The sequence below is a fragment of the Penicillium nucicola genome (assembly GCF_028828085.1).
Source record: "Penicillium nucicola strain IBT 29836 chromosome Unknown utg000006l, whole genome shotgun sequence".
Lineage (NCBI taxonomy): Eukaryota > Fungi > Ascomycota > Eurotiomycetes > Eurotiales > Aspergillaceae > Penicillium > Penicillium nucicola.
The window spans coordinates 1814182-1833940 of record NW_026643130.1 but is presented as its reverse complement, the minus strand read 5'-3'; the positions used below and the strand labels follow the sequence as shown (position 1 = coordinate 1833940).

Below are 19759 nucleotides of genomic sequence, written 5' to 3'. Positions count from 1 at the left end.
GCCGTCCTAGATTCTGTTTCTGGTCCCATTTCTTTTTTTTTTTCTTTACGTTTCCTCTATATACTTTTATCTTTCTCCCGTTCTTTCCATTAAGACTGTACGAGGTGCATGACTCGCTCGGGCATATTTTGTTTGAGTGTAATCTGATTGTGTATATCTTTGTCTGGTTGCCTTCTAAGACGGGTCCTAGCTACTTCAACTACTATGACATGATCATGATTTTCCAAACCATTGGCTAGCTTAACTAATGTATAGTGTGCCATAACCCTTAAGCATATATTTTGTAGCATATGTGATTATTTTCCAATGAGATTTTCTTTCATACTATATTCATTTTCTATTGCCAGACCTTTTAAGCCTCGAGGTATAAGTTAGTCCGGGAGTGGAGCAGGCACGTGTCACGCGTTTCGCGTTCCCCTCACGTTGTCTCAGCCCTTGGCAGCTTCAATGAACATGCACCAGTCTTCTAGTCTTTTGAGTTGAATTATTTTGTTATATTTCTACTGCATGCACAGGGTCTGGGTTTGCACACGCGTCCCGCCGAGTCATCAACGCGTACCGGCTCAATCATATTTAGCTCCACTCCGACAACTACGCCAACATCTAACGCCCTCCGAAGCAATTCAGCATGAGCGGTCGCCCAAAGCGTGACGCTAGCTATGCTTCAAATCGCCTAACAAGAGGCAATGGTCCAGGGGGGCACCTATTGTCGACATTCAATAAGCCCGAATCCCCCAGCGACACCGAGTCAGATATCCAACCCAGTATCGAAAACCCCACGCAACCATACGAACCTGCGATAGATGATGCGCCACTTAGCTCGGAAGACGAAGAGGCGTACAATGAAAGCGATTCATTACAAGGTCACAAGAATGACCGAGCAAACGCAACTATGGAGCAGAGGCTGGCGGATGACTACATAATCTCGCAGGGAAGCCCGCAGAATTACAGTGGCTCGGCCCGCAAGACTGGACTGTTGCGCACTAATAGTGGCATGAGTGATGAAGAAAACAATCCCTATTTCATGTCTTCGCAGAGTTCAAAGCGCAAGCGGGCCACGTATGCGAAACCACAACCACTATCACGGCATTCAAGTGTGCGCGAGCCGCCAGCTGCGACTGGCAAATCCTCGCCAGTCAAAAGAAAGACACCGGACTCCAGCGCTAAGTCGTCCGAGACCAAAGACCCGGAGGAATCAGATGAACCTCAAGTGACGTTTAAGATGCCTAAGGATCTTCCCTCTTCGAGTCCCAGGAGATCATTTGCTGGCAGAAAGAAGAACGGAGCATCTGAAAACATGCCCCCTAATATCTTGCCCAATGACTCTTTCTCTTCGTTTGGCACGTTATCATCTAAAGAACAGCAGCAGTTACTACAAGACAGCGACTCGTCTCTGAGCAGCCCGCTCAGCTCACCGTCAGGTTCTTTGTACGAGCAGATGTCACAATTCGAGCACCAACAAGAATCACCGCCTGAAAAAGCCCTGTGTCCAATGTGTAAAGCAGAAGTGGAACGGGAGATACTAGACTCATTCGAAGCACAGCCGAAGCAACGTATCCGTGAACAGCAGCAATTCTGCGCATCTCACCAGGAGCGTAGCGCAATGAAAGAATGGGAAACGAAGGGATATCCCGAAATCAATTGGGACACGTTTGACGAGCGACTTCAGCGCCACTTCCCTGAGCTGGAAAAGCTACTTGTGCCCGATTCTTCATGCTATTACCGAAATATTCTCGATACCAGCATGAAGTCTGGACAGGCGAAGAACTTCCGTTTGACCTTGGATGGCGATGGACTTGAGACCATTACATGTGGTTATTATGGGACAAAGGGTGCCGGTAAAATGTATGCAATTGACCGTGTTCCTTTTGGTGTTGTATCAATACTAAACGATCGACAATATTTAGGTTGCAAGCTGTTATCGACCGATTCTCTTTGCGACTCCGTCGTTTGGCTACGTCGGATCATCTCGCCAAGACTGCTGGTGTGGCTGGCTACGCACAATCTGTTCTTGTACCCGAATTGGCGGTGCGACTAGTGAAGGAGGATATGGACGTCAGTGATGAGGCTGCACGTCAGATCCTGAGGGAGAGTATTGAGATTGGCGAGAGACTCAACCCGGCGCTGAATGATGCGGTGCCGATTCCAGACGATGTCGAGCTTTGAGGCGAAACTGATTTGCATTTTATACCACCAACAGTTTTGGACGCATTTGTTACATTGTTGTCTTATTCAAGCGATTGTATATAGATTGTCTATTGTGATACCTCTGATATCTGTTACATTTAGTGGTATTTTTCTTATACCATAACACTAAGCCAGGATAGGTTAGGTAATTCCGAGGAACAAGGAGTACGGAGTATTTTACCACGAAATCCACAGAATCTAGTTCCAATGAGGGGAATATCAAAATTACTCATTCATAGTCTGATTTGGGCCTTTACAACGTTGCTAGGAATGATTGGCTGTCACGACATAAGCCTCTTTAGGACGCCATCGGATCTCCGGCGGCGAAGCTCACTGCCAAGAGTGCCTAACAGTCTTAGTTTACCCCCAGACCTACAGACCTACAGGGCATGACTCTATTCTTAATATTAACGTTCGCTCTGAAAATACCATGGTGAAGTAGTCTGCCCTGTGTACCCGACGGTCTGCTTGTGTTGGCCTGTTCGATTTCAAAACAGTTTGATACCAGCGAATCTCAGCCAGTTGCCAGCAAAAGAAGCGTTCTGCTTGAACTACTTGAATAGGCTTGGAGTGCCCCTATCAGGCAGAAGTATAACTTGTTAGCCCGAGCGCCGAGCGCCGAGTTGACGTTGATACTAAAAGCCTTCATATGCCATTTCGCGTCTGATAACCTCCATAATCTCACCAGAGCCTCATTCATTATCCTTGGATATAAATTTTACCGTTCCCATTTGCTTGGACTCGTGCCACTTCCAATATGGGTGCATGCGACGATGACCAGTTTGGGCCGATTGTTGGTACAGACTGTCGCGGTGGATTCGACTTCACCATACTATTCGAATCCGGGATTCTGAGCATCCTTCCAGCTGCTTCTTTCTTCCTGCTTGCATTGCTACGTCTAGCTTATCTGCGGAGAGAAGGAAGGAAGGTGCTTTCTTCTACATTCCGAATAGTGGCCCTAGTGAGAGACCCCAGATCACCGGAGTGGGACTTTGATCTCTAACTACTCTCAACTAGAGTTTCTCGGTAACCTTTGTGGCTATCCAGATTGCTCTGATTGCGCTTGTTGCAAAGCATCACCCCGCGGAGAAGACACTGCTTGCAAGTGCCATTCTCGATCTAGTAGCGGCACTGGGTGTGGTATTACTTCTGGACCTAGAGCATGTCCGGTCAATTAGACCATCTTTCCTGCTATCTTTATATCTGTTCCTTACGTTGATTCTGGATCTTGCGCGTGTGCGCACAGCCTGGCTGACACCGGACAACGAAGATTATTCGGTTCTTCTTTCTACGTCGCTGGCCCTCAAGGTGATTTTATTGATTCTTGCCAGTGTCGAGAAGAAGAAATGGCTTCTATCCTCCGAAAAACATCATTCTAAGGAGAGTGTGAGCGGTCCCTTCTCACGAGGCCTATTCACTTGGCTGAATGGGCTCCTATGGAGAGGTCATTCCGAAGCCCTGGCTGGGGATGATCTCCCGAATGTCCACGAGAAGCTTCTATCATCGGAGCTATCTACTCGATTCGCAAACACATGGGCTCAGTCCGACCAAAGAGGGAAGCACGCGTTACTTTGGGTGGTAATTAGATGTCTCCGCTGGGAATTTGCGGCTATTACTTTTCCGCGGCTTTGCGTTGTGGGATTCAGTATTGCACAGCCGTTTCTTATTGGAAAAGTCGTTAGTGTCTTGCAACGAACTGATCCTTTTTCGGTCGACATTAGCTATGGCTTGATTGGAGCTACTGCAATTCTTTTTACTGGAACTGCGGTAAGTTTGTCTGATTTCAGGGCGTGTGATTGCCCTAATATTCTCGATAGATTGCGCGAGCTTCCTATGAGCATTTAGGATACCGTGCCACGACAATGATCCGAGGCGGTTTAATGAGTATAGTCTTCCAGCATATGATGGGCCTTCCGCTTGGAAGCACAGATGAATCTAGCGCAATGTCGCTTATGGGCTCTGATATAGAGATGCTCGCCGAGTATTTCTTTTCGGTGGTCTGTGAGACGTGGGCGAACGTGCTTCAGTTAGGGCTGGCTACATGGTTGTTAGAAACCCAGGTTGGCGCCGTCTGTATCGCTCCTCTATTTATAGTGATTGGTAAGTCATGTCGATTTCCTGTAACATTAATTCATATCATCTAATATGGCCGACTAGTATTTACCGGTGCCTCGTTTGCTATGGGGTCTGCAATTTCCACCCGACAGAAAGATTGGCTTCAAGCCACCGAGAAGCGGATCAACTTTACATCTTCCATTCTAGGATCTATCCGCAACATCAAATTCCTCGGCTTGGCCGAGATCATGGGGTCTAAGATTGAAGCATTACGTACAGAGGAGCTCGAGATCTCCAAGAGATTCCGCCGTCTTCAATCCATCCGTGTCTGCATCGGTAAGTGTTTGCTAGGAGGCAATCAGCTTGCTATAGATCGTATAGAACTTACTGACAATAAATGCTAGTCAACATTCCCATCATAATCGGGCAGTTTGCGACGTTTGCTGCCTATGCAATAGTAGCTCTGATCCAGGATTCTGGGCCCCTTGCTGTCAACAAGGCTATCACATCATTGTCGCTCATTATGTTGATGATCACACCTCTCATTTATCTCTTGCTCGCGATTCCCGACACCTTTGCTTCAATAGGTTGTCTGCATAGGATACAAGATTTCCTTAAAAATCAGAATCGTCTTGGTAAGAGATTCAGTATCTTGGATTTATTTGACTGTGCTCTAGAAATCCTCGTCGTTAGCTTTCATGAGCTAATGCACTACGCTTGATACAGAGAAGAGAACCCTTTCTGAGCCGCTATCGACATACTCCACATCTGCCAGTAGCCTTTCTGGCATCAACCTGCCCCAGATCTCGCCACTACCACGGGGTGGGAAAGGCGAGGTGATCATCTCATTAAAGAATGTCAAATTCGGCTGGAAATCACCTTCTGCTCCAGAAACAAATGGTATTGACCTTACTATGGAAACCTCCTCTTCTGGAAGACTCGTCATGATTGTCGGCCCCGTCGGCTGTGGCAAGTCTACCTTTCTCAAAGGTCTGGCAGGAGAGACGCCCGTGTTAGAAGGGGATCTCTTCGTAAAATATCCGAACTTGGCCTTCTGCGATGACACGCCTTGGCTATCCAATTCCTCCATACGAAGCAATATTGTCGGCGAAGACACATCCGTCACTATCGATCCTGTCTGGTATCAAACTGTAATTCATGCATGTGCACTGGATGTCGATATCCAGAAGATGCCAGCCAGAGACGAAACACTCGTTGGCAGTAAAGGATCTAAGCTGAGTGGTGGACAGAGGCAAAGAGTCGTGAGTTTGTGCATTTGTAAAGACAGGTATCAAAGCTTCTACCATACTGACCTACTGTTTTGAATAGGCCATTGCACGAGCAGTATACGCTCGCAGAAAAATCGCTTGCTTCGATGATGTTCTTAGTGGACTAGATAACTCCACAGCCCGAATTGTGTTTCAAAATGTCTTTGGTTCGACTGGTTTGCTGCGCCAGCTGGGAACTACAGTGTTTCTGGCCACTCACAGTAGTATGTGTATGATTCATTCCCGGAAGACATAAGAGGCTAACCATACATCAGCCCAGTATTCGCCGCAATCTGATTTGATCATAGTCCTGGGAGACAATGGCCAAGTCATGAAGCAAGGAACTTATGCCCAAATCCGGGACGAAGTTTCAAACCTGATTCAGAAACACGACCTTGCACCAACACAGACGGATGACCTGGAAGAAAGTATCAAGTCTAAAGATTTGATTGTGAGTCCTCTGGCTCCCGCCTTGAGTACCTCCAAAGAGAGTAACCAAAAGAAAACCGACCTTGCTGTGTACAAGTACTACTTTTCCGCTTTGGGACGGGCAAGAATAGCAGCGTTATTTCTTTTCATTGTCATAGATAGCGGTACAAATTCGTTCCGCTGTAAGTAAACTAACACTCCGCTCCTAATTATGAATCATGGCATGCAATTAACACTTATCAAGATGTGTGGATTGACCTCTGGTCTTCCAGCAGTGATAGTAGCTCACGCCTGGGCTACTGGCTTGGAATTTACGGGGCATTATCTGTTGTCCAAGCTCTTGCACTTATAACTGCCGTTTTGTATGCTCAATGCCTTTCCCAGTACATCCGTTACTATTTTCGACATTCTAACACCTGTTGGCAGTTGGGTATGGGTCATCATTGTCCCCTTGGCTTCCAAGAACCTTCATTCAACTGTACTACGAACCTCCATGGCGTGAGTAGCCCCGGAAATTAGCACGTGAAATTGCTAATCATTACAGCGCTCCCTTGGCCTTCCTGTCCAATCTGGAGACTGGAGCACTTGTGACGCGATTCAGCCAGGACATGAGGCTAGTTGATATGATTCTTCCTCGAGCTTTCTTCTCTACAGTGATAAGTAAGCTGGCCGACGAAATTTCGAGAAGTTGACTGATATTCATTCTAATTTCTCTGTTCTTCAGTGTTTTTTGGTGCTATTGGCGAAGGGGCTATTGCAATTGCCTCGCTACCATACCTAGCAGCGGCTTTGCCCCCTCTACTCGGAACTTTTTATTTGATTCAGAGGTTTTATCTTCAAACCTCGCGTCAGCTACGGCTACTGGAGTAAGTTGTCGCGTTTCAGCATTTTGAACAAATTTCTTTTACCCCCTGGACTAACATGTCACAGAATTGAGCTCAAGAGCCCTCTCTATACACACTTTATCGAGTCGCTGGCAGGATTAACGACAATTCGCGCTTTTGCCTGGACTCATGCAACGACAAACCGAATGCTTTCAATACTAGATAATGCGCAGAGGCCATACTACCTTCTTCTATGTATCCAACGTTGGCTTGCTCTCGTTCTGAACCTGATTGTGGCAGGGATAGCAGTGCTCCTTGTTGGGTTATCTGTTTCTCTTCGCTCGCATCTAGATCCGGGCCTTCTAGGAGTCGCTCTTGTCGTGATGATGGATCTCGGGCGTGGCTTGTCAGAACTGATTCAGAACTGGACATTGCTTGAAACTTCGCTGGGGGCTATTTCTCGCATCAAAGCATTTTCTGAGGAGACACCTCGTGAAGAAAGCAATCAAGGTGTTCAGATACAAGATACAGAATGGCCAACCAGCGGTGAGATCGAATTCAAGGACGCAGGGATTGCTTGGGATGTCAGTGACACCAAGCCTTTGCTCACTGACATCAACCTTCGAATCGGGGCCGGACAGAAGTTTGGCTTGTGTGGTCGATCTGGAAGGTAAGATCCTGGTCCATTCTCCTAGTAGGATCATAATGATTCCTTACCCGAGTTCCAGTCTAATATTTTGTTACAAAATAGTGGCAAAAGCACACTGGCACTGTCCCTCCTACGCCTTAACGAGCTAGTCTCCGGCCAAATCTTGATCGACAGACAAGACATCTCCATGATGTCACGGTCGTCAATTCGGCAACGTATCAGTTGCCTCAGTCAGGAATCATTCCACTTCCCAGGCACTATTAGGGATAATGCCGACCCAGCAGGCAAAGCCTCAAGCACACATATTGTCGAGGCACTGACATCCGTCGGGATCTGGAATGTTCTCACAGCGAGCTACAGTGGCTCCGATGAACAGGTCCTAGATACAGCGCTGGACGACAGCAGTCTATCACAGGGCCAGAAGCAGCTATTTTGTCTAGCTCGAGCTCTTCTGAAGAGAAGTAAAATCCTAATTTTGGATGAACCAACGAGCAGGTATGTGCATGTCTTCTTTTCCTCAAAATCAGGCAGCACTTATTTTCGTGTGACTAACGAGGGAATCATAAATAGCCTGGACCACGAAACTGATGCCAAGGTGCAAACGGTTATACGAGAGTCGTTCAAGCGCTGCACTGTGATTATGGTGGCCCATAGAATCAACACTTTGCTTGACTTTGATCAGGTTGCTGTTTTGAATGACGGTCTTATTATGGAGGTGGGTCATCCTAGTGATCTGCTCAATGCACCGGATGGGGAATTTGCGAAGCTATTGAGTCTCGGGTCGTGAAGTTTGTTACCACAGGAGCTTAGTTTATTTAATCATATTGTTATGTCCTTGAACCTTCTTGCGAGATAACGCCAGCAGAGACTACGCCATGTAAGAAACCATTGTGATTCAGTTCTAGGGATTGATCTTCATTTTAGAAATGATTTACTCTGTATTTTGAGCATCCAAAATCATAGAACAAGTGTAGATTTTGAATTGATTACCTCTGTCTCCCAGTATGCTACGCTCATTCCAGCAGATAATTCTTGACTTAAATTTAAATGTGTATTCATATTTTCTTCCCTCTTACTAGACACTGACGATTCTCGTTGCAGCACTCTGAGCTTTGTGAACTACAAAGATGTGGCTGGTAATTCATCGGGAGTTTAAAGCTCTGAGACTTTTCTTCTGCTCGAATTAGCCGTTTATCGGAACTTGTGCAGCATAAACCGCTTGCAAGGCCTCTGTCGATCAAACGAAACAACATTATATCCGACAGCCGGCCATTGACTCCACTCAAAACGCGGAGAATTCTCCGATACCCTTGATTGAATTCAGCAGTCATTGACTGAATCCTCCGTTCTTCATTTGGATTACCTCCACAAGCAGACCAGACCTCTTCCCTGCTCGAAATGACCTTCCTAAGGGAATGCGATGTCTTGGTTGTGGGGAGCGGCAATGCGGGGTTTTCCGCAGCCGTTTCCGCAGCTCAATCTGGGGCAAAGTCTGTTGTTCTGATTGATAAATGCCCCGAGGAATGGGCAGGAGGCAATACGTACTTTACGGCCGGTGCATATCGCACTGTTCACGGTGGTCTTTCGGATCTTCTTCCTATAGTGAACAATGTCGACAGAGAGTTGGCAAGCCGAATAGACCTTGGTCCTTATTCGACTGATGACTTCACCAACGACATGCAGCGCGTGTGTATGGGCCGCTCCGATTCACATCTGATGCAAGCACTTGTTTCTGACTCGAACTCCACGATCAAATGGCTTTCCAAGAATGGCATCCGGTTTCAGCTTTCCTTCAATCGGCAAGCATACAAGTTGAATGATCGGTACCAGTTCTGGGGCGGACTAGCATTGAAGACACAAGATGGTGGCAAGGGGCTTGTCGAAGACCACAAAGCAGCTGCTCTGCGCCATGGTGTCAATCTTTGTTGGTCGACAGCTCTGACTGGGGTAGATCTTCAAAAGCCTTCCGGCAAGCCGAACGTATCGACAAACGATCACCTTGTCAAAGCCTCTGTGCTTCACAAAGGAGTCAAAGAAACCATCTTTACCCATGCCCTCGTTTTTGCAGCTGGTGGCTTTGAAGCCAACCCTCGCATGCGATGCCAGTATTTGGGACCGGGCTGGGACTTGGCCATGGTCCGAGGGACGCCATACAACACAGGAGATTGTCTAGAGCTTGCAATCCGGGAACTCAATGCCAAACCCGTGGGCAACTGGTCCGGCTGCCATTCTGTCGCCTGGGATGCAAATGCGGATCCCAATGTGGGTGATCGTGAGGCTTCGAACGAGTACACGAAGTCTGGGTATCCGCTAGGCCTAATGCTCAATATCCACGGAAAGCGATTTGTTGATGAGGGTGTCGATTTGCGAAACTATACCTACGCTCGATTTGGCAAGGCCATCTTGGCACAACCTGAGCATATCGTTTTCCAGATTTGGGACGCGCAAACAATTCCCTGGCTACGGGAGGAAGAATATCGTGATGAACGAGTGGAACGAATCACCGCAGACACTTTAAAAGAATTAGCTGAGAAGTGTGCCCAGCGAGGCTTGCAAGACCCTGGCCAGTTCGTGGCAACTTTCAAGGAGTATAACGAAGCCGTCTATGCTTATCGCCGCGAGAACCCAGCTGTGGAATGGAACCCAGCAATCCGTGATGGGGTCGCAACTCAATCAAAGACCAAGAAGCTGGAGCTTCCCAAGTCGAACTGGGCTCTAGCAATTGACAAGGCGCCTTTCTTGGCTGTGAAAGTGTCATGTGGCATTACATTCACGTTTGGAGGATTGGCCATCGATCCAAAAGATACCCGACTCATTAGATCCACTACTGGAGAGCCACTCTCAAACGTCTTCTGTGTAGGTGAGATGATGGGTGGTCTATTCTACAACAATTACCCCGGAGGCAGTGGTTTGACCTCGGGCGCGGTGTTTGGACGACGCGCCGGGAATGCTGCCGCAAAAGTGGCTCTTGCGGCTAGAGAGTTTGAAGACAGTTCCAAATAGTTATCTGACGCTATGATGTTTTAAGGCCTGGACAGGGAGATGTCTGAATTTTATGTCAACGAATATCCGAGTGTGAAAAAGTCAAGAAATGAACTCAAGCTAACAAGATGGGTTTTCGCAGTTTATAGGGTAAAAGCTCACAATTTAGAAGTTCCTCACCTGATGTTGATGGCAATAGTCTTTTTAAGATTACGGATCCTAGAGGATAGACTTAGGCCGGATAGGAATGGAGATCTTTTAGGGCACCGAATAGGCAGGTGCCGTAAGGACCTCAGGCACCTATTGACACCTGAGTTGGCAGAGATAAGTGCCTTATATTCAAGGCCACCGGCAGAAAGATATATTAGTCAGCTGATAAGGCGGGTCCCGCCGCCGGTCGATGATACAATCCATGCGGAGAAGCTCGACTCGTTCCTTTTCTCTTCTTCATCCATCTCTCAAGATGAGGGAGAAAGACATGCCGTACTCGGAGACAACACCTCTGTTGGAGGTCCATGTCGCTCCTCAGCGGCATCGATACCCACACAATGCGCTCCGTCGAGCTTGTACTATCTCCCTTGGAGCTATACTTCTTTTGGCAACAACTCTGTTCCTGATTCCAACCGCCATCTTGCCCCGCGGGCATGGCTCAATTTGGTCTTATCTGCCATGGTCTCATCCAATCCCCCATGACGCATGGCCGGAAAGCTATGGTCTTCCCTACGATCAGCTCCAGCAGATCCTACTCAATGTTCCATCTGCGGCCAAGGCTCGTGAGTGGAGCAACTACTATACTGCGGGACCGCACTTGGCGGGCAAGAACCTGTCCCAAGCTCTTTGGACCATGGATAAGTGGAAGGAGTTTGGTGTCGAAGATACCAGCCTCGCCACTTATGATATTTACCTCAATTACCCGGTTGACCACCGCTTGGCTCTGCTGAAGCAGTTGGATGAAAAGACTGAGGTTACCTTCGAGGCTACATTAGAGGAAGATATCTTGGAAGAGGATCCTACCTCCAGTCTGCCCGACCGTGTCCCAGTATTCCATGGCTATTCCGCTAGTGGCAATGTGACTGCTCAGTACGTGTACGTCAACTTTGGCACATACGCAGACTTCGAGGATCTCGTCAACTCCAACATCACTTTGGAGGGTAAGATTGCGATTGCTAAGTATGGCCGCAACTTCCGAGGATTGAAGGTGAAGCGTGCACAGGAACTTGGAATGGTCGGTGTTGTCATCTACTCCGACCCTCAGGAAGACGGCGAGATTACCGAGGAAAACGGTTACGAGGCTTATCCCAATGGACCAGCCCGAAACCCAAGTGCGATCCAGAGAGGTAGCACTCAATTCTTGAGTATTCTACCCGGTGACCCCACAACTCCAGGCTACGCATCGAAGCCTGGATGCGAACGACAGGATCCCCATAACTCTATTCCTTCCATTCCATCTCTTCCCATCTCTTACAAAGAGGCATTGCCATTCTTGAAAGCTCTCAATGGGCACGGTCCCAAGGCGTCAGACTACAATGAGTGGTGGCAGGGTGGTGGTCTCAGCCACAAGGGTGTCGAGTACAACATTGGACCATCACCTGAAGATGTATTAATCAACCTCCACAACCTCCAGGAATATGTGACGACCCCATTGTGGAATGTCATCGGCGTTATCAAGGGCCACATCTCTGACGAGGTCGTTATCCTGGGTAACCACCGTGACGCATGGATTGCCGGTGGTGCTGGAGATCCAAACAGTGGATCTGCTGCTCTCAATGAGGTTGTCCGCAGCTTTGGTGAGGCTCTCAAGGCCGGTTGGAAGCCACTGCGTACTATCGTCTTTGCCAGCTGGGATGGCGAGGAATACGGCTTGCTTGGTTCGACCGAGTGGGTGGAGGAATATCTCCCTTGGCTCTCCGCCACCAACATCGCATATTTGAACGTCGATGTCGCTGCTGCTGGTACTAACTTTGAGCCTCGGGCCAGTCCCCTCTTGAACAAGGTCATCAACGATGTCACTGGCCTAGTTCTATCCCCCAACCAGACAGTTCGAGGTCAAACAGTTCGTGATGTGTGGAACGGCAAGATCGCAACAATGGGCAGTGGTAGTGATTTCACTGCCTTCCAGGATTTCGCTGGCATCGCCAGTCTTGACTTCGGCTTTGGTCGTGGGAAGAATGATCCTGTGTACCACTACCACTCAAATTACGACAGCTTCGCGTGGATGGAGAAGTACGGTGATCGTGACTTCCTTTACCACCAAGCCTGCACAAAGCTCTGGGCCTTGACCGCTGCTCAGCTGGTTGAGTCCCCTCTCCTTGCGCTGAACGCTACGGACTACGCCCTGGGGTTGGGATCCTACTTGGACCACATTAAGCCTTCAGCAGACAATCTCCCAGGGAACACACAGTTCCACTTTGCACCTTTGGACAGGGCTATTCTTGAGTTCCAGGAAGTAGCAAAGGCATTCGATGCCCATGCCGCCGATTTGGCATCCCAGCTTGGTGAGAATGTGCCATGGTGGCACTGGTGGAAGAAGGTTAGACTCTGGTTCCAGATCCGCGCCACCAACAAGAAGTACAAGACCATTGAACAATCTTTCTTGTATCAACCTGGTCTGGATGGCCGAGAGTGGTTTAAGCATGTTGTCTTTGCTCCTGGAATCTGGACTGGCTACGCTGGCGCTACTTACCCGGGTCTCGTGGAGAGTCTTGACGCCGGAGATGTCGAAAATGCCAAGGTATGTTTCTCACCTGATAATTCCTTCATTGGGTTTTACTAACATATGTGCTTTAGAAATGGAGTTCTATCATTTTGGGACGGATCGAGGCGGCGACCAAGCTGCTGCAGTAGATAGACCACAGTTTCGGAGCAAAACTGAACATATGACATAACAGCGGGGTTGCTTCTCGTATCTTGAATGGGCAGATACAAACGAAGTCAATATAAGCATTTTATGTGAGCGTCAATTGGCTACATGGAACTTTATAGGAGAATATCACGTAGACTCCAGGCAATCGTAACTAGAAGGTCATAAACAACATTCAAAAACTAGGCAGCCCCTTCGGAGAATGTAGCATATAAAATCTCCAGTGTATTTCCATCTCAGATCTATACAAAGTTATGCTATGCACATCTACCCCAGATTCGTCATCTGACTAATCAATGGTTATGACGGCCGATAAGTGAATTGGCGACTAGTCTTCAGCTCTATTCTCCTCTCCCTCATACTTCCACCTCCCATCCAAACATCCCATAAAAAAGCCAACAATTGGTCTCAATCCTACAAGATGGTAAGCCACAAGTCCAGAAACCTCCATCACACACCCACCCACCCCACCAACCCTCCACCTCCAACCAAAACAACCAAAACATCACACCACCCCGAACTAACAACCCGTCTTCCCTCCCTGACAGACTCTCCCAACAACCTCAGCAATCACCCTCTCCATCCTAACATCCCTAGGCGGCGCAATCGGCTACGCCCGCACAGGCTCAATCCCAAGTATAGCAGCCGGCCTCTCCGTAGGCTTCGTGTACTTGCTAGCCTTCCTGCGCCTCCGCACTGGCCAATCCTACGGCGAGGAACTCGGTCTACTGGCATCTGCAGTGCTGGGTGGTAGCTCTATCCCGCGTGTGATCAAGACTGGCGGCAAGCCGGTGCCGCTTGGCTTGTCGGTTCTGGCTACTTACGGGCTTGTCATCTTTGGCTTGGCTTTTCGGGAGAAGAGGGCTGCTTGAGGGGATTTGATATTCTGATGGATGGTTTGAGGAGTTGCTTTTGTGCGGCTGGTGATTTGGGGTGATGTTATGTTATGTTATGTTATGTGATACTACAGTAACGTTATGTGGTAACTTATAGCATGGCATGGCATGTTTTGTTAGGATGTTGGTTGGCTGGCATCCATGCATACAGTACTACAAGTTATCGCCTATTTGACTACTCGCCTCGGTCGATCTGCCATACGGCAAGCTACATTCTATGGTCCACTTGGGCATGGGAGTACAGAAATCAAATCCATTGTGTAGGTAGACAACCCATAAAAGCCAGCCCCAGAACGCCCAGACGGGAATGTAATCCCTACCTCGAGATCGAGAGAAACGCTAAAGACTTACATCGAGAGTAAATGGCATCGTCACACCTGGAGGTATGCACATCAAACCAAATGGGATAGAGCCAGGGTTACAACTCGGGGTGTAAAAAGAACAAGTGAAAAAATGACGCAACAAAGGGCAGAGAACACGTACTGAGGCTGGTCGAGGTGGTAAGTCGATTCACCCCCTTCAAGACGATAGTTCCTCAGAATAGACCAGACACGATCCCCATTTGATCCTTGCCCGCTTGCACATGAGCAACTTTTCGGTGTTGCCCCCGATGTTTTTTGTTTCTTTCCACTCTCGTTTTCGGTTTCTGAATGTTTTCGTTTTCGGATTTTCGTATGGCTGATATGAACTCACCAGTACTGACGCCTCCTCGGGTAATCTTGTCTTGTCGGGAAAGAAGATGGGATGGTGAGAGGACTCGCCAGAACTACTGATTCAAATTTGGATCAGGGACTCTGAAACAGATAACAACGGGATGTCATGGGAACACCGGGAAACGCCGGCCAGTGAAATGCTCATGCATAGATAGCTAGAATGGTTTGATATGTGTCGAACTTAGCTGGGTCCGTGATCCATCACTTGCGAAAGCCACATGGGGGACAATGCAGAATCTATTGAGCCGGGTCCATCACTGTGTCGGAAGTTTGAACGGCCCCGACAACTGCGGCGGCGGGAACCTCACCGAGGGCGGTTTCAGTGGCGTGGTCGGGAACAAATGCATATCGGGGAAGCTCGGCCATTCTCTCCTCTGGACTGATAGTATCATGGGAGTAAATCATGTGTCCGGATGGCTTCGACTTGTCCTTCTTGGCTGGCTTTTCAGCAACCTCCACCGGTTTGGGGGCCGTTGCGGCATTCGCTGCTCCTGAAATCAAATCGTCAACAGACTGGGAGAAGACATTTCCATCTGCTCCGTGAGCTGGAGGTGTCTGTGAATGTGGGACATGGCCCATGTGCATCTGTTGCATTTGGTGTGCGTTGACTGTAGGTGCACCAAAGGAAGGACGCTGTGGAAGGTTCGACGCAACTGGCAAACCAACTGGCAAGCCACTCGGTCGTTGTTCGGGAAGTGTGTGTTGCTGAGGGAAGGATGGGGGAGCCCCATAAGTTGTTGTTGGCTGTCCGGGAATCGCGGCGAACGGCTGGGGGTAACCGGTGGGCACGAAATTCTGAGGCAGACCAGCCAGCTCGGGTGCTGGGCTTCCATTGGCAGCATATGGTTGGAATTGAGCGGCGTGGGTCTGGGGATAGGAAAAGGCGGGAGCGGCAGCACCACCAAACGCCGGAGGGAAAGAATGTTGCTGATCCGGAGTGGGAGAGGCAGTGGCCTGAGGAGGTTGCGACTGTATGACTGTTAGTTTCAGAGTAATGTCAAATGAACGGGAAATTCTTACGAATCCAGTTGGAGTGGCCGACTGTCCAGCACTAGTGGGGGTTACATCGCCGCTGCTACCACCAGCGAGTGCCTCAGCGCGTTTGGCCCTGTGTTCAGCCAATCGCTTCTTGAGATCTGAAGCAGCTTCGAGCTTAGGCTTCTTGGCCGGCTGTCCGTTAGCGGAAGCGCCAGAGGGAGGGTTTCCAGTCACGGCTTGTCGCTCCACCTCGGCCTGCTGGAATTGCATGGCAACACGCTGCTGGTGAGCCTTGAGCACATCATCGGGGATACCCTCCATGCCAAAGATTTCAACATCCAGACCCATTCGGTTGGGAAGCGCATTTTCCACTTCAGTCAACTGCTCCTTGTGGACTTGACTCAGATGGACGGATAGGCCTAATTGCGTGTGGTGTTAGCATGGTTCATTCGCAACGCAGAAGGGGTTGGATGATATCTTCACAAGATCCACTTACCTCCTGCTGTATTCAATCGGCGTGGGCATCGGTCGCACTTGAAGTGCTTGGCCTTCTGGTGCGAAATGAGAATCTTGAGGTCGTCGAAGTCGCGCTCGCAGTAGTAACACCACGGACGAGCCAGAAGCTCTTCGAGCGGGGGACCACGTCTCTTCTTGCCCATGCTGGCGGTGTGTGTCGAGGAGAGAATAAGACGCGATTGCGGGGAGGAAGTAAAGATGATGCTCCTGAAGCGGTGTCGCAAGCTTGAGATGATGCATTCTGCCAAGACGTGGCACGTGCGATAAAGGGTCACGTGAGATAGGCCGATGTATCGTCCACGGCTGATCTATACAGAGCGAGGCTAGATTCGCCTCACTTTGCTGTGTTGCTTGGGCTTCTTAGATTTTGTTTCACTGTTTTGTTGCTCAGCGTGCTGAATCATACATAAAGCAAATGTTCTACCATTCGGATGGCCCTCCTACTTTGAACTCTACATGCTCTACTTTATCTACACTAGTGATTTATTTAGTGTACTACGAATTGAAGATCAAGTAATCGTACAAATTTATTTGCTAAAATACATGAGCCGGCACCCCCGCAGGGGTGCCAGCGTCTCAATTATATATCTGATATTCGCAGCCTCAGCCACAGCCCCCAGGAAGGCCTTCGGCTGCAGGGAGTACTCCTGCCCTGGTCACCTCCGCAGGCCTCGCCCTGTTCAAGACGGGCAAGGCACTAGCAGTAAAGGCAACCTAGGGCAGAAGTAGTTCCCCACAGCCTCAGACCAGCCCAGGGGCGGGCCGAGGAAGACACAGCGAATTGATCAGTTGGTGCCTTGGTGATCCCCAGTCTCTCTCTCCCATCCGTGTCCGAAGTGAGAATGAAGTGAAGAAGAAGTGATTTGTAGCTTCACATATGAGAGAGAGAGACCGTTGACCACCTCGGCGAGCGGACCTGCCTTCAATGGCGGGGGTCCCGCGGGTCGTGTGGACCCGGGATGGAACCCATCCCGTATGGGAGGTACGGGAATGGCGCATATTGCGCGGGCATAGGTTGGCCCAGTTGTGCCATAGGCGCAACAGGCGCAGCAGCGTATGGGTTGACGGGCCCATGGCCGTGGCCGTAGTGAGGCACACCCATTGGAGGCAGGGGGGCCATTTGCTGCTGCGCCTGTACGCTGACCATTGAAGGCAGGCCGCCGGGCCCCTTGGGGGCCAGGTTGCCAGCGAGCGGCACGAGGGAGGGAGAGCGCTTGCGGCGCCCGAGAGGCTTGGGGAGCTCCTGAGTTCCGTCGCCGTCGACAGTGCGGTCTTGCTCGATTTGGGCCTTGGATCGCTTGGGGTTGCGGATCCGCCCTTCGCGGTTGAATCGGTCCCAGTGGTCAAGCATCGCCTTTGTGCGCTTCGGGTTCTTTGAGTTTGCGATCTTGACACGGCGGGCCTCCTCGATAGCTTCAGCTGATAGAGCTTCTTTTTTGCCCGATGTTGGGGTGTCGACGGGGCTTTCGGTGCGAGGTTCAATAATGGGGAACGAGGAAGTCTCTGGTGGCACTGAGGTAGCCAAGGTGCTTGCACCGCGTCGGCCACGACCACGGCTAGAAGTTTGAGGAGCCGCATTGATCTCGAAGGTGGCCCGAGTAGCGGCGAGGCGTCCAGCGCCACGACCACGACCACGTCCGCGTCCGCGTCCAGGTCCAGTGCCCCGGCGAGGAGTAGAGTCAAACGGAATGGATTCGCCAACAAGGCGCTTGCCGCCACGACCTCTGGTGCGTCGCTTTGCGGGGTGGTTATCGTCATCGGTTTCTTCTTCGGTCTCGTTTTGGGTCTCTTCGGCATCAACCTTGGGGAGTTCAACCTCGGCAGCCTTGCGCTTGCGTGTGACCTTGGGAAGAACGGGTTCACGACGAGGCTCCCACACCCGGGGAACATAGTCAAGGCCATGTTTCTTCAGTACAGCCCAGCCATCGGCATTGGATTCACCGGTCTCCTTTTTCTTGGCGATCATCTTTCTAGCCTGGGCAGGAGTAGGAACAAAGCCACCTTGGACGAATGGATCTTGCATAGTGCGAATTGGGAGGAGAGGGGTGTTTGCGGGGAAGTATTGATGTTTGTAACCATAGAGCCCTGCCTCTTTCTTTTCGGCAAAGTCTAGTGGATCTTCATTGACATTCGCCAGAGGGATGCCACCTTTCTTCTTGTGGCCCTGCAGGACGTGTCGCTTGGTCTCATATGAAGCATCGCCCCGAGTGTGTCGCAGAGCTCTGAGATTGAGACGATCAAGTGCCAAATACTCATCTTGGATTGTCTTCATGGTGAAGGCAGCAGTTTCTGTGAGGGCGTAGAGTTCTTCTGGCGAGTATTTGGTGGGATTGTGAAGCATGTTCACCAATTTGTCGATTTCTTCAACCTGGACTTCCAGGAATTCACCTTTGTCGACTCTGGCTTTTTTGTATGGAAGAGGATGATGGGCGGGTTCAGAAGCATCGTGCTTTCTTGTTTTAGTTAAGTCATGGAATGCAGCATCCCAAGTAGCCTCACACTTGGCGGCTTCCTGTTCGTAAGTAGGGGAAAATAGACGGACATCATGGACATTCCAGTATTTTTGGAGACGCGCTTTGGCATCTTTGGGGCGCCATTTCGCCTCGCGGGCGCGACATTCCTCTGGATATGAAGTGCGCGGGTTGGAAAGCCAGTCGATTAGATCGAGCTTCCCTGTAAAATGTTGGCTGGTGTTGACGGTGATCTGAGTACTCTTGGCAATACTTTCAGAGTCACCCTGTTCGCCATTGGTCACAACAGTAATTTCTTCAGTATCATGAGGTTCGTCATCTTCAGGCTTGGCAGGTTCAGCTGCGATGTCCTCATCTTCTTCAATGGCGTCATCATCCTGTAGATCGCCAGTCTCGTCGTAAGTATCATCGGCGCCATCGTATCCAGTAAAGCTGATGGTCTTTGGATGAGCATCATTGATGTGATCATTCAGAACATCTTCTTCGGAGATGCTTTCATCGTCAGGAAGCTCCAGAAGCTTTCCGCACCAGTCGCACTTGACATGTTGCGGGAGGGGCTCCGGTGACTGGGAGATCTGAGTAGAAGTAGATTGAGGACGGAATGGCTCCGAGAACTGTCGGCGCAGTGGAGAGTCCTGGCTGTCACCGATATCTGAAGAAGGGTTGTCCCCATCCAGATCGGCCCTGGGAATGGGGGCCATGTTGGAAAAGAGAAAGAAAAGACAAGAGGGGGTATGAGTAATTGAGAAGCAAGCGAAAAAAAAGCAGAAATAAGACCAGGCTCAAATGGAGAATGTGAAGTCTCAAGAAAGGATCTGTATAGATATGGGTCAGCTTGGGTTCGCTTGCGGGTGCCAAGACGCCAGTAATCGCCGCGCCAGCCGTGGGAGTCAAGGGCCACGGTAGTATGAGAAGCGCCAACACCACATAC

At 49.7% G+C, this 19759-nt stretch overlaps 7 protein-coding genes across 7 annotated transcripts; 5 read left to right on the top strand and 2 right to left on the bottom strand.

The window, feature by feature from the left end:
- Positions 1 to 628: 628 nt before the first annotated feature.
- Positions 629 to 2166, top strand: N7511_006700 (RTC4 family protein; the record flags this gene model as incomplete). The annotated part of the gene is made up of 2 exons (XM_057129077.1): positions 629 to 1845; positions 1908 to 2166. 2 exons carry the CDS (start codon positions 629 to 631, stop codon positions 2164 to 2166), a joined length of 1476 nt encoding a protein of 491 aa, XP_056983633.1.
- A 778-nt stretch (positions 2167 to 2944) lies between these two features.
- N7511_006699 (uncharacterized protein) lies at positions 2945 to 8199 on the top strand (the record flags this gene model as incomplete). The annotated part of the gene is made up of 15 exons (XM_057129076.1): positions 2945 to 3148; positions 3205 to 3954; positions 4005 to 4287; positions 4345 to 4578; positions 4647 to 4877; positions 4969 to 5504; positions 5572 to 5734; positions 5786 to 6121; positions 6184 to 6301; positions 6366 to 6437; positions 6484 to 6599; positions 6664 to 6805; positions 6870 to 7433; positions 7515 to 7907; positions 7983 to 8199. The coding sequence occupies 15 exons, from the start codon at positions 2945 to 2947 to the stop codon at positions 8197 to 8199; spliced, it is 4359 nt and encodes a 1452-aa protein (XP_056983632.1).
- A 611-nt stretch (positions 8200 to 8810) lies between these two features.
- Positions 8811 to 10415, top strand: N7511_006698 (uncharacterized protein; the record flags this gene model as incomplete). The annotated part of the gene is made up of 1 exon (XM_057129075.1): positions 8811 to 10415. The coding sequence occupies one exon, from the start codon at positions 8811 to 8813 to the stop codon at positions 10413 to 10415; it is 1605 nt and encodes a 534-aa protein (XP_056983631.1).
- A 442-nt stretch (positions 10416 to 10857) lies between these two features.
- N7511_006697 (M28 family metallopeptidase) lies at positions 10858 to 13238 on the top strand (the record flags this gene model as incomplete). Its single annotated transcript, XM_057129074.1, has 2 exons — positions 10858 to 13125; positions 13182 to 13238. 2 exons carry the CDS (start codon positions 10858 to 10860, stop codon positions 13236 to 13238), a joined length of 2325 nt encoding a protein of 774 aa, XP_056983630.1.
- Positions 13239 to 13675: 437 nt separating this feature from the next.
- Positions 13676 to 14126, top strand: N7511_006696 (TMEM14 family protein; the record flags this gene model as incomplete). The annotated part of the gene is made up of 2 exons (XM_057129073.1): positions 13676 to 13678; positions 13803 to 14126. 2 exons carry the CDS (start codon positions 13676 to 13678, stop codon positions 14124 to 14126), a joined length of 327 nt encoding a protein of 108 aa, XP_056983629.1.
- Positions 14127 to 15100: 974 nt separating this feature from the next.
- Positions 15101 to 16500, bottom strand: N7511_006695 (putative C2H2 finger domain protein; the record flags this gene model as incomplete). Its single annotated transcript, XM_057129072.1, has 3 exons — positions 15101 to 15832; positions 15884 to 16260; positions 16338 to 16500. The coding sequence occupies 3 exons, from the start codon at positions 16498 to 16500 to the stop codon at positions 15101 to 15103; spliced, it is 1272 nt and encodes a 423-aa protein (XP_056983628.1).
- A 779-nt stretch (positions 16501 to 17279) lies between these two features.
- N7511_006694 (uncharacterized protein) lies at positions 17280 to 19529 on the bottom strand (the record flags this gene model as incomplete). Its single annotated transcript, XM_057129071.1, has 1 exon — positions 17280 to 19529. One exon carries the CDS (start codon positions 19527 to 19529, stop codon positions 17280 to 17282), a length of 2250 nt encoding a protein of 749 aa, XP_056983627.1.
- Between the last annotated feature and the right edge of the window lie 230 nt (positions 19530 to 19759).